We start from the raw sequence: 12895 nt of genomic DNA, 5'->3' as shown, positions 1-12895 counted from the left end.
GCTAAGGACCTTGCAGACAAGGCAGGCTTGGGGGTGGGGGTGGGGGCGGGTGTGTAGGAGAGAAAGCCCTGCAGCAGGAGCTGGGGGAGGGGCGTTTGTGCTCTCTACCGGGACCGTCCGCCCCAGGATAGCACACACTCACCCGTCCCGATGAAACTTCTCGGCACCTACACAGGAACTCCTGGATGCCCCAATGAGCCAGGGACAAAGGGAAGTAGGGCGCAGGCAGAGCAGGTCCAGGAGATCACAGCAGAGACTGCAGCCCCAGCAGCGGGGGCCCGCTTTCCCTGGCGGGGACCTTGAGGCCTGCCCTCTAGTCAGGCCCTCACTGCTCTGGGCTGGTAGCCTTAGTGAAAGGGCAGGAAACTGTTCCACAGCTAAGGACCTTGCAGACAAGGCAGGCTTGGGGGTGGGGGTGGGGGGCGGGTGCGTAGGAAAGAAAGCCTTGCAGCAGGAGCTGGGGGGGGGGGGCGTTTGTGCTCTCTACCGGGACCGTCCGCCCCAGGATAGCACACACTCACCCATCCAGATGGGACTTCTCAGCACCTATGCAGGGATTCCTGGTGGCCCCAATGAGCCGGGGACCAAGGGAAATAGGGGGCAGGGAGAGCAGGTCCAGGAGATCACAAGCAGAGACTGCAACCCCAGCAGCAGGGGCCCGCTTCCCCTGGTGGGGACCTTGAGGCCTGCCCTCTAGTCAGGCACTCACTGGTCTGGGCTGGTAGCCTTAGTGAAAGGGCAGGAAACTGTTCCACAGCTAAGGACCTTGCAGACAAGGCAGGCTTGGGGGTGGGGGTGGGGGCGGGTGTGTAGGAGAGAAAGCCCTGCAGCAGGAGCTGGGGGAGGGGCGTTTGTGCTCTCTACCGGGACCGTCCGCCCCAGGATAGCACACACTCACCCGTCCCGATGAAACTTCTCGGCACCTACACAGGAACTCCTGGATGCCCCAATGAGCCAGGGACAAAGGGAAGTAGGGCGCAGGCAGAGCAGGTCCAGGAGATCACAGCAGAGACTGCAGCCCCAGCAGCGGGGGCCCGCTTTCCCTGGCGGGGACCTTGAGGCCTGCCCTCTAGTCAGGCCGGTAACTTAGTTCTTAAGGGTAAATTCTCAAGATGATGTCTGCTCGCTGCCCTCATAAGTCATACAGAGCAGCAGGGAGGCTTTTCTCTTCACTGCTGATTCATCCCCTAGAGATCACTATCTCACTAGAGCTTGCAACTCTGAGGATTGTAGAGGCTGTGGACTTGTCTTCAGGATAGGACTGTCCGTCCCTTGCTCCCTTAACTTTTGAAGGCTTCTTCTTCCCCTCTTCTTGCAGAGGTTTCAGAGGCTGGAATTTTGCTTCCTGTTTTTTCCTTCACATTTCTCAAGTGTTCTTTTACTACCTCTTTTGATGTATAATTTTTTTTCTTCTGTTTCTTTCTTTGAAATAGTCTGTTTCTTATTTTATTCTAACTTCTTTCATACTACACCACACAGAAACAGCCTGCCATTTTTCCCAGAAGTCCTCAATCTACGATCTTAGTGACAACCTGTTGGTGAGAGTATATCTTTGGAGTTACAGTGCTACTAATAAGTAACTGGTTTTTTGGTTTTTCTTTCCAAGCTTATAATGGTTTTAAGAGAACTTTATTTTATGCTTAGTTTGCTACAGAAGATGTTAGAATGGACAGTCACAGAACACAGAGATGCAAAAAGTAGTCCTGTAACTGCTGAAAATGCCTTCCGACTCATGCTGATCACACAGGACTTCCTGCAGTCAGAAGGACTGGTTAATTCAAACATGTGGACTGAGAAGGTTAGTGACGACCCTTTGAAATTGCATTTCAGGTCCTAGGGTAGTGGCTAAAGCTTGTGATTTTAACTTTTAAGAGGGTGAGGCAGAAGGATTGTCACAATTTGAGTTCAGTAGAAGCTACATAGACAGTTCCAGGTTAGCCTGAGCTATAGTGTGATATGTTATTGCAAACAAAACAAATTATAATATATAGATAAATATTTTGGGTAGTTCAGAATTATTTAAAGAAAGAAATTTTGCTTCTCTTCCTTTTGGAGCATTAATGTTTAATCAAATGTAGTAAACAGATTTTATTAGTTGTTACGGTGGTTCTTTGGTTTTTGGCAATTACACATTAAACTACTTCTGCAGTATTTATGATTGGAATTAGTGCTGAAGAAAAATCAGTACATTTAAAAGATGGATGTTTTTATTTCTCAATTCTGTGTGTGTGTGATAGCTTTTAGAAGATACCACACAGCTCCTTGATTATCTGTCAGCGTGGTATTCTGAGAATCCAGGATGGGTAAAACTCTCTCAGATACAGATCCAGTTGCTTCTGGAGTTCATTGGAAGAGGCAGTTTGCAGGTTTGTCATTTCTTTTTATGCTGTTTTCTGTCTTCTCATATACCATAGTTACTGATGTATAACAAGATAATAATGCCTTTTCAGTACTTTTTAAAAATTTTATTGTATTTATTTATTTTATGTGCCTGCATTGTGCACTTATGTAGAGGGCAGAGACTACATGGTTTTTGGAATCAAACTTAGGTCAAAAGTCTTTGTGGCACACACCTTTACCTGTTGAACTATCTCTCGGACTCTCTTTTCAGTATCTATTGTGTTTCAGAAAATATGAGAAAAAAATTTCAATTTGGTAAGATCAGAAAGGAGCTTAAGAAGCAGCTTTTTGTTATTCTCGGACTTAGGACTCTTATTTTAATGCTTCCTTTTAGGGTTACTCACAGGTCATCTGTATTCACTGTGGCTTGCTAGCTGCTAAATAGCTTTGCAGGGATATTTGTATATCTGAATTTTAGGAATTATATTTTTAGGGAAAATGATTTATGATAACTTTTCTTTTGAACTCTTTTCCTATTTTACTAATCCAAAGTTTTACACTCTGTTATATATTAGAAAATTCCTCTGACATTTGCTGTTGTTTTTCTGTTCTCGTTGGGTACATTTAGTCTTGATAAATATTTGATAGCTATTTACTTTTGTTTGTATTTGAGTGTATGTGTTTGTGTGTGTATGTCATTGAGCGAATGAACATTTGTGGCCCAGCATCCTATGGAGGTCAGAGGACAACCTTGGGTGTTGGTCCTCAACATGTACCTTTATTTAGAGCAGGACCTGTTTTGTTGTTTACTGCTTTGTACACCAGGCTAGCTGACCCCTGAGTTTCCAGGAATTCTCCTGTCTTGGTTTCTCATCTTTGTATAGTAGTGGCAGAATTACAGTCCAGCACTAACATGTCAGCTTTTATGTGGACCCTGCAGATTCAAACTCAGATCATTATACTTGTATAGCAAACATTTCATTTACTGAACCAGCTCTCTAACCCTGAATTTTTTTAAATATTCAGCTTTATTATTGGATAATTAGGATTAGGATGAGACAGAATTCTAGTGCTGTTCCTAAACTAGATGTAATGTTGTTAAGAGTATGGAGAGACAAAATTTTTTTAACATAAAGCTGGCCTATTACAAAAAGTCTCTAATCCAGTGGCTGTATTCTCATTTGTTCTCCTCCTCAAACCCTTTTTCATTAGCTTTTTCCTCTTCAGTACTAGTGATTGAGTGAATAGTAATGGAGAGTTCTCTTTTGCTTGGGTTTGTACTATTAATATGTGTTTGTCCTAGGAAGTTTAAGGTTAATTAAATTTTTAGTTAAGGTCCCAGACTCCTTATATATCTGTATGTAGTCAAATAGTTATGATTCCATGTAATGAAACTCCAAAACAGACTTCATTGAGATTTGTTCTCTCACACAAATAATTGAGAATTGCTTTATTAAGATAAGTTTAAGACAAGATTCTGTCCGTCTGCTTATTTGCCTTTCTCACCACACTGTTCTTTGCTTAAGGATGCAAATTACAATTGGGCCTGTTTTCAACTTCATTTTCTGATGTGGGATGTATATGTGTTGCTTTTATTGGTTGATGAATAAAGCTGTTTCTGTAAAAGGTTTAGCAGAGTAAAGCCGGGTGAGAAATCAGAACAGAGATAGAGAGTAGGCAGAGTCAAAGAGAAGACGTGTAGCTGCCAAAGGAGAAGCTGGAAATGCTGGAACCTTGATGAGTCCACAGTCTTGTGATGATACATAGGTTAATAGAAATGGGTTAATTCAAGATGTAAGAGATAGCTAGAAATATGTGATGGAGGTGGGTCTTGTATCTATCTGTTGCTTTTATTGGTTAATTAATAAAGAAACTGCCTTGGCCCTGATAGGACAGAAAATTAGGTAGGTGGAGTAGACAGAACAAAATTCTGGGAGGAGGAAGCCAAGTCAGGCAGTCGCCATGATTCCCACCGCTCTTATTACAACAAATATGCCTGAGGCATTGGCCAAACTGTTATAAATTAGTGTAGTTTCTGTGTGATTATTCAGATCTGAGGCAGCCATAAAATGAAAAGCAGTCTTATCTTGTTGTAATATGAGCGGCAGGGCTGCTTCCCTGCACCCAGCCGCCCGCATGGCTAGCTTATGTCCCGAAATAATTACACGGAAACTGTATTTTTTTAAACACTGCTTGGCCCATTAGCTCCAGCCTCTTATTGGCTAGCTCTTACATATTGATCTAACCCATTTCTAATATTTTGTGTAGCACCACGAGCAGGCTTAGCAGGAAAGATCTTAACCTGCGTCAGTCTGGAGTGGGAGAATCATGGCGACTCCCTGACTCAGCTTCTTTTTCCCAGCATTCTGTTCTGTTTACTCCACCCACCTAAGGGTTAGCCTATCAAATGGGCCTAGGCAGTTTCTTTATTAATTAACCAATGAAAGCAACAGATTAATACAAGACCCACATCCATCATTAGCTTACAATTTTCCCCCAGAGAAAAATACTGCTGCTTCCTATAGTCATTGTTGGTAGATAGTTCTCCACAAGTCTGTTGCATTTCTGTTTAATCATGTGACTAATTGTTCTTCTTATCTATTCTTTTGTTGTTATTTGTTTATCATTCTGGGTTTTTTGTTTGATTGTTTTGAGATAGGTTCTCTCTATTTATTCAAGCTGTTCTGGAGTGTTTTTGTTTTTGTTTTGAGGTATAGCCCTGGTTATCCTGGAACTCACTAGACCAGGCTGCCCATCATAGAGATCTGCCTACCTGTGCCTCCCAAGTACTAAGCTTAAAAGTGTGTGCCACCACACCTGGATATCCATTCTTTTGAGTTGTTTCGTATTGTGAACAGCTGTTAAAGATAGAAACCATGATTCTTTCTAGAGTAAAAGGCGCTTGTTGGCTGCCTACTGTAAGAAAGCTAGTCCCTTTCTCGAAGGCAAAGATCAGCTGAATATAAAAAGTGCTGAGCCCTCCTACACTGGTTGTTCCTCTCTGAGCAACCAGTCTGTATGCAGATGTCTTACAGGTTTTATTTCACTTAGAATTGGAATTGGGGAATCAGTCCGAATGGTGATAGTGTGATTATTAAAAATTTTTGTGGGTTTTTGTCTCTCTCCAAATAGTTTCATGCCAATGTCTATGAAACCATTGCACACTTAACTTTTTGCTTGGACGTAAAGTAAATCCATAGTCATTGACAGTTACTACATAAAACTTCTGTATTTTTGGAGTGAGTCAGATCTTTTGCTAATAGTCTATGTTTGCTTTAATGATTTTTTTTTCTCTTTTAACCTTTTTTCTTTCAGGTTTGTGCAATAGCATCAGCTAAGCTAAATGCCCTTCTTCAGACTAAAGTGATTGAAAGTCAAAATGAAGCATGCTACATTTTAGGGAAACTAGAACATATTCTAAGTCGGTCAATCAAGGAACAGACAGAAATCTATTCATTTCTGATTCCTCTTTTCCGTACTCTGGTTTCTAAAATTTATGAGCTTCTTTTCATGAACTTGCACCTGCCTTCTTTGCCTTTTACTGATGGAAGTACTTCATTTTTTGAAGATTTTCAAGAATACTGCAATTCAGATGAATGGCAAGTTTACATTGAAAAATACGTAAGTTTTTAAAATCATTTTTCTTTATATGTGTGTGCATGAGTGTATGCTTGCATACGTGTGCAGGTGTGTGCTGCACACAAAGAGACAAGAAGAGGGTGTGAAATCCCTTGGAGCTAGGGTTGCAGGATGCATATGAGTGCTGGGACCTGTGGTTGCTCTCAGCAAGTATTCTTTTAACTGTTGAGTCATTCCTCCAGTCTCACAGTTTTGTCTTTTCTGAGCAATGCTTTTCTGTTGATTTATCATTTTTATAGGGGAGTATATAAATTCTGTGTATTCTTTCTTTTTCTCTCATCTAAGATTATACCTTACATGAAGCAGTATGAAACACATACATTTTATGATGGTCATGAGAACATGGCACTTTACTGGAAGAATTGCTATGAAGCCTTAATGGTGAATATGCATAAAAGAGACCGAGAGGGAGGAGAAAGTAAATTGAAATTTCAGGTAAAAGCTGTTTTCTAGATCAAGTTTTCATGTTAACTACCAGTATTTACTATTATATGAAAGTAACTCTACCAGAAATTTGGAAAGAAGGTCAATCATTAACCATTTCAATAGTAAAAATTGACTTTATGATTGTGTAAAACATCTTATTAAGTTGAAAATCTGTTAGTAGATACTGCTAGAGTGTTTTGATGTGCCCTCCACTCAAACAAATTAATTTCAATTAAACATTTTGTTTGTTTTTAAAACAGGGTTTCTTCTGTGTAGCCCTAGCTGTCCTGGCACTAGCTTTGTAGACCAGGCTGACTTTGAACTCATAGAAATCCGCCTGCCTTTGCCTCCCGAGTGCTGGGATTAAAGGTGTGTGGCACTACCACCCTGCCAATTAAACATTTTAAAGCTATTTATTTTTATTAGTGTATGTGTACTTGAATACATGCTTGTGCCTGGTTATGTGCAAGAGACCTAAGAGGTCAGAAGAGAATATTAAACACCTGGAACTAGAGTTACAAGTAGTTGTGAACCACTGTGTTGGTGCTGGACCTGAACTTGGTTCTTCTATAAGAGCAAGAAGCACTCTTAACCCCAAGCCATCTCTACAGCACACCAATTAAAAATAAGTAAATAAAAGCAGAAAAAGAAAAATCAGTGAATCTAAAATCAAACTCTTGAAAATGTTTGCAAAATCAATAAACTTTTAGTCAGCTTGACAAAGAGAAATGAAAACTTACTTGCAGCAGAAATGAAAGAGGCAGTGTTGCCATCAACCCCACAGATGTAAGTTGCTTAGGACGTGGAAATATGACTACTCAGATCCACCAGTTTCTTGGTAGGTAGAGGATTTAAAATTTATTTTAAAATGTAAAGATAAACTGCATAGTCTTTTATGTATAAATAAAGTTAAATTTATATACCTTTAAAAAGAGAAAATGCAAGGTCTGAGTGGTTTTACTAGCAAATGTGCCCAACTTTTTAATTGCATGTTTATTTTTTGAAGCAGGGTCTCCTGTTGCCCCTACTGACCTTGAACTAATTTTCTGTGTCTGCAAAGATGGCCTTGAACTTAGGACCCTCCTGTTTTCACTTTCCAGATGAGTTTGCCACTGTTGGTGCCTTTTTGTTGATTGGACTGCTAGAGAAACATGTTACCAGTTGTGCCATATTTCCCGCCTGTAAGCGCTTGTGCTTACTTCACCAGTAAGGTTAAGGAAATCAGGCCAACTTGGAGAGTCCCCAGCACAGCTGAGGTTGTGACAATATACTGAGAGCAAACAGACTCTTTAGACCTTTATCAGAAACAGAATAGACTGGCAATTGGCAGGATCAATACAATTGTAGGTGCTAGGATACAGTGACCTTTGCAAGCCATACAGGGTACGCAAGATTAATGTCTAAGACCTGTTGTCCTGTCAGGTTTTCTTGATTCCATGGCTACAAAGGGAATGTACAGAGAAACAAGAGGTAACATGAATGCTTCACTGCCTGAGGGACTGCATCAGTATCTCTCTGGAACTGGAAAACACATTGTACCCCAAGAGCCATGGACTCAAACCTGAGGAACTATAACACATGCCTCTTAAGGCAGCTAGGTCAGGCCAACTCCATGGTTTCCAGCATCAGCCCACTACCAAACATTTAATGAAGAAGTTGTAGACATGTAATAAAGGTGGTGATGAGTTCTTAATTGGTTTTCATGGAACTTTATGATTTCCTCAGTTTTCTCAGCAGTGGTCTGTTTTAGTCGAATCCAGGTACAATTTCCTTCACACGTCTGGTAACAGCTACAATTCATTCACAGCTTGTTCCTCTGGATTTACATCAGTTCTTTTAAGTTTTAACTTTTTTTTTTTTTTTTTTTTGAAACAGTCTGAGGTATCACGGAGTGGCTTCAAGCTTTATATACAGCTATGGATAACCTTAAACTTGTGATCTTCCTGACTCTACTTCCTTAGTGTTGGGGTTACAGGTGTAGACCACCACACTTGGGGTGCTTGGGAGGAAATTCAGCCTGTTACACTCTGTAGTAGATGCCCTTTACCCCACTGATCTATTTTATCAACCATAGTGCATGTGTGCTCCCTTTTTATGCGTCAGAATACATAAGTAGAACATAACTGAAATTCTACCGTCCTCATCAAAGACAAATACTGTAATAAGAAAAGGATGTTATTATATCTTTCCTCATACACCATTCTTATTGGTCAGATTAAAATTTGTAAATATATTATAAAATGTTTCTTTTGCTGTTTATTTTAGGAGTATTTTGTGGAGCCATTCAATCGAAAAGCACGCCAAGAGAACTTGAGGTACAATAATATGATTAAACAACTTAGCAGTCAACAGTTGGCCACTTTTAGATGGTGGAAGGCAATTAGACTCTATCTTACATGTGAAAGGGGGCCTTGGGCTAAAAGGTAGGTGCATGTTTTGTCTTTTTGAGCTGCGGCTGTATATTTTAAACTTTTTTTTATTATTATTTTACTGTTTTTATCGAGCTATATATTTTCTCTACCCCCTCTCTTCCTCTCCCCTCCCATTCTACCCTCTCCCCATGTCCCCATGCTCTCAGCTTACACAGAAGATTTTGTCTTTTTCTCTGTCCCGTAGTTTAGATCCATGTATGTCTCTCTTAGTGTCCTCATTGTTGTCTAGGTTCTTTGGGATTGTGATTTCTAGGCTGATTTTCTTTACTTTATGTCTAAAAACCACTTATGAGTGAGTACATATGATATTTCTCTTTCTTGGTCTGGGTTACCTCACTCAATATGATGATCCATCCATTTATTTGCACGCAAATTGCAAGGTATCATTTTTTTAATTCTGTTTAGTATTCCATTGTGTAAATGTACCACATCTTCTTTGTCCATTCTTCAGTCAAGGGGCATTTAGGTTCTTTCCAGGTTCTGGCTTTGACAAATAATGCTTCTATGAACATAGTTGATACCCAAAACTGGTATTGCTCAGTCTTAAGGAAGTTTTTTTTTTTTTAATTTTTCTGAGAAATCAGCATACTGATTACCAAAGTGACTGTACCAGTTTGCGCTCCCACCAGCAACTGAGAAGTGTTCCCTTTACCCTACATTCTCTCCAGCATAAGTTGTCAGTCAGTGTTTTTGATCTTGGCCTTTCTTACAGGTATAAGATGATTGTTTTGATTTGCATTTCTCTGATAACTAAGGATGTTGAACATTTCCTTAAGTGTAATTCGGCCCTTTTAGATTCCTCTGTTGAGTTCTCTGTTTAGGTCTGTACTCCACTTTTTTTGGATTATTTGTTCTTTTGATGACCAATTTCTTGAGTTCTCTGTATATTTTGGACATTAGACCTCTGTCTGATGTGGGGTTAGTGAAGATCTTTTCCCATTCTGTAGGCTGTCGTTTTGTCTTGTTGACCATGTCCTTTGCTTTACAGAAGCTTTTTAGTTTCAGGAGGTCCCATTTATTAATTGTTTCTCTCAGTGTCTGTGCTAGTGAGGTTATATTTAGGAATTGGTTTCCTGTGCCAATACGTTCCAGTGTACTTCCTACTTTATCTTCTATAAAGTTGGTTTTATGTTGAAGTCTTTGATTCATTTGGACTTGAGTTTTGTGCATGGTGATAGATATGGATCTATTTTCATTCTTCTACATGTTACTATCCAGTTATGCCAGCACCATTTGTTAAATATGCTTTCTTATTTCCGTCTGATATTTTTTGCTTCTTTGTCAAAAATCACGTGTTCAAAGGTATGTGGATTAATATCTGGGTCTTCTGTTTGGTTCCATTGGTCCTCCTGTCTGTTCTTATACCAATCCCAGGCTGCTTTCAGTACTGTAGCTCTGTAGTAGTTTGAAGTCAGGGACTGTGATGTCTCCAGAAGTTTCTTTAATGTACAGGACTGTTTGAAGGTATCCTGGGTTTTTTGCTTTTCCATATAATGTTGAGTACCATTCTTTCGAGGTCTGTGAAGAGTTTTGCTGGGAATTTGATGAACATTGCATTGAATCTGTAGATTGCTTTTGGTAAGATTGCCATTTTTACAATGTTAATTCTGTATACCCAAGAGCATGGGAGATCTTTCCGCTATCTGGTGTCTTCTTCAATTTTTTTCTTCAAAGATTTAAAGTTTTTGTCATACAAGTCTTCCACTTGTTTGGTTAGAGTTACTCTGAGATATTTTAAGCTATTTGTGGCTATTGTGAAGGGTGATGTTTCTCTGATTTCTTTCTCCGCCCATTTATTATCTGTGAAGGCTGGCTCAGGACTGCCACCTTAGAGGTTGCTGATTCACAACAGGTCCCTCAGAGGTCTCTGGTTCAGGCCTGCTCTGTCAGGTAGTTCCCTTGTACCTGCTCCTGCTCCTATGAAGGTTGTTGCTTCCACATTTAAACTTTTAAGCCATCTCTATTTCAGTTTTTTAACAAGTATTTCAAACTTTATTGTCATTTTATGAATTGGTTTGGAATGATTAGAGGTTTGTACCTTGTGGGTAGTTCTTCTACTCTGATATTACATATATTAGACTCAAGTAGTTCATAAGAATATTTCTGCCTTCTTAAGCTGAAGTTGTACTTCAACACTTTGCAACTTATTTTTACTTCTGTTTTGGTGTATATATTTTATAACCCTTGTTTTTAAAAAATAGTAAACTAAACCTTTTGTTTATCTTTTCAACCAGCTAGTGAAAGGATAAACATTTACTTGTTTGCCCCTTTGAGCTACTATTACCAGTGCTGTGTAGACAGTTGTGTCAAAATGTTGGTTTGAGAGAATGCTTTTAATTCTTCTGGGTATGTATAATACAAGTTCAATTTCTGGGTCATATTTCATATTTAACTTATCAAAGAATTGACTTTCACATCTGCTACATTACTTTATGTTTAGAGTATGAGTATATGTTTTCCAATTTTGCCACATTCTAACCAATGCTTGTCACTTTCCAGTATTTTAGATTTCCCTGTGTTGTGTAGAAATCATTACCATGTAACTTTGCTTTCCATCTTCCTAATAATTAATGATGCTGAGCACTGTTCCATGTGCTTGTTGTTGTCTTGTTTCCTTTGCCTAGCTATCCAAATGAGTTGTTGGACTTTTTTTGGTGTGTTTGTGTGCATGTATGTGTGTTGTATAGTATTCTCAATAACCATCAAGAGGTGATTTTCAGATACGTAGTTCACTTTCTTGATAGTGTTGTTGTTCAATGCTATCAATTTTAATGAATCTAGCTCTTTTTTTTAATGTATTTTAAATAGTGTACCTATGTCCAGGGTCATAAAAATTTACCTTTTTCTTCTAAACGTTTAACATCTTAACTTTGATATTTTGGTCTTTCATTTGTTTTCAGTTATCTTTATTTATAATAAAAGTTTAAAATTCTATTATGGTCATGAAATTGTATTTAACGGTGAAAAAATAAAGTAATCAAGCTAGAAGTCTGAAAGTTAGTCTTCAAATCTTAGTTGTCTACCATTAAGCTTCATGGCATCTTGGGTAAATAATTGAGGCTCTCTTAGGTACATCATGTGTATGTCATAATTAAACATGCTCATTTTAGTTTTCCTGACAAGTGTCCAGATGATAAATACAAACATTTAAATTTGTTCAAAAGTAATAGCTAGCATATGAAGCGTATTAGGTTTAATATATGATATTTGCATACATTGTGTCATTATACTTTGTTTCTATTTATCCCCTACCCCACTGTTTTCCTTAAAATTTACAAGTCTTTAGTTTTATAGTGCTGGTAATCAAAACCAGGGCCTTGTGCATGCTTGGCAATGCTTGAACATTGTCCAAAATAGTATTAAACAATTGTGAATTATTTTTTACTCCCTTCAAACAACTAATCTTTATAATGTTTCATTGTGAATGTTTCTAGGAAACAGAATCGAATTCATTGGAAACTGGCTAATGTAGAAAATTATTCCCGCATGAGACTTAAACTGGTACCTAATTATAATTTCAATAACCATGAGGATGCTAGTGCCTTAAGAGATAATTTAGGTGAGTTACAGTACTTACCTATTTTAATAAAGTGAAGATGTTGATGGAATGCTTATTGTTTGTTATTTTAGATGTTGACTTAAGAAGGAAGGGATATAGTGCTTTAAACTGTATGTATAAATGGGTATATGAATTCAATGTTGTTAATTTTACCTGAATCTAAGTCTGTGAAATATGAAGTATTTCTTGTGATGAGTTTGTGGCAACTACATGTTTACCAAGTAATAGTTATTGTCAGTGTAGCTGCTTCTGTGCCAGTTATGTCTCATGAAAGGTTTATATATGAAATCAGTGTCAACTTTTTGATTTTTTTTCCCATTTAACATTGATACCCTACAAAACTGAAGAAAACCATAATGCCTATCATTTAGGATTCTATATTCTAAAGTAAATCAGATATTGGAATTTTTCCCCTTAATACAAAATAATATTTTTGTCCATGATACAGACATTAATTGGATGCATTTTACATAGCCGCACACAGTTGTATAAACTGCCC

At 38.6% G+C, this 12895-nt stretch overlaps 1 protein-coding gene across 4 annotated transcripts in view; it reads left to right on the top strand.

Moving 5' to 3' along the window:
* Nbeal1 (neurobeachin like 1) overlaps window positions 1–12895 on the top strand; it is a 211340-nt gene that overhangs the window by 134809 nt on the left and 63636 nt on the right. For all 4 annotated transcript variants that reach the window (XM_057752700.1, XM_057752706.1, XM_057752692.1 and 1 more), the window contains 6 exons: window positions 1645–1798; window positions 2238–2366; window positions 5656–5961; window positions 6265–6414; window positions 8671–8828; window positions 12272–12396. In XM_057752700.1, the coding sequence (XP_057608683.1) occupies window positions 1645–1798; window positions 2238–2366; window positions 5656–5961; window positions 6265–6414; window positions 8671–8828; window positions 12272–12396 (1022 nt within the window). The remainder of the gene's footprint in view (window positions 1–1644; window positions 1799–2237; window positions 2367–5655; window positions 5962–6264; window positions 6415–8670; window positions 8829–12271; window positions 12397–12895) is intronic.

Source organism: Chionomys nivalis, chromosome 2, assembly GCF_950005125.1.
Source record: "Chionomys nivalis chromosome 2, mChiNiv1.1, whole genome shotgun sequence".
Taxonomy (NCBI): domain Eukaryota; kingdom Metazoa; phylum Chordata; class Mammalia; order Rodentia; family Cricetidae; genus Chionomys; species Chionomys nivalis.
Note: the sequence above shows the minus strand (reverse complement) of the source record. Positions and strands in the feature narration are given on the sequence as shown.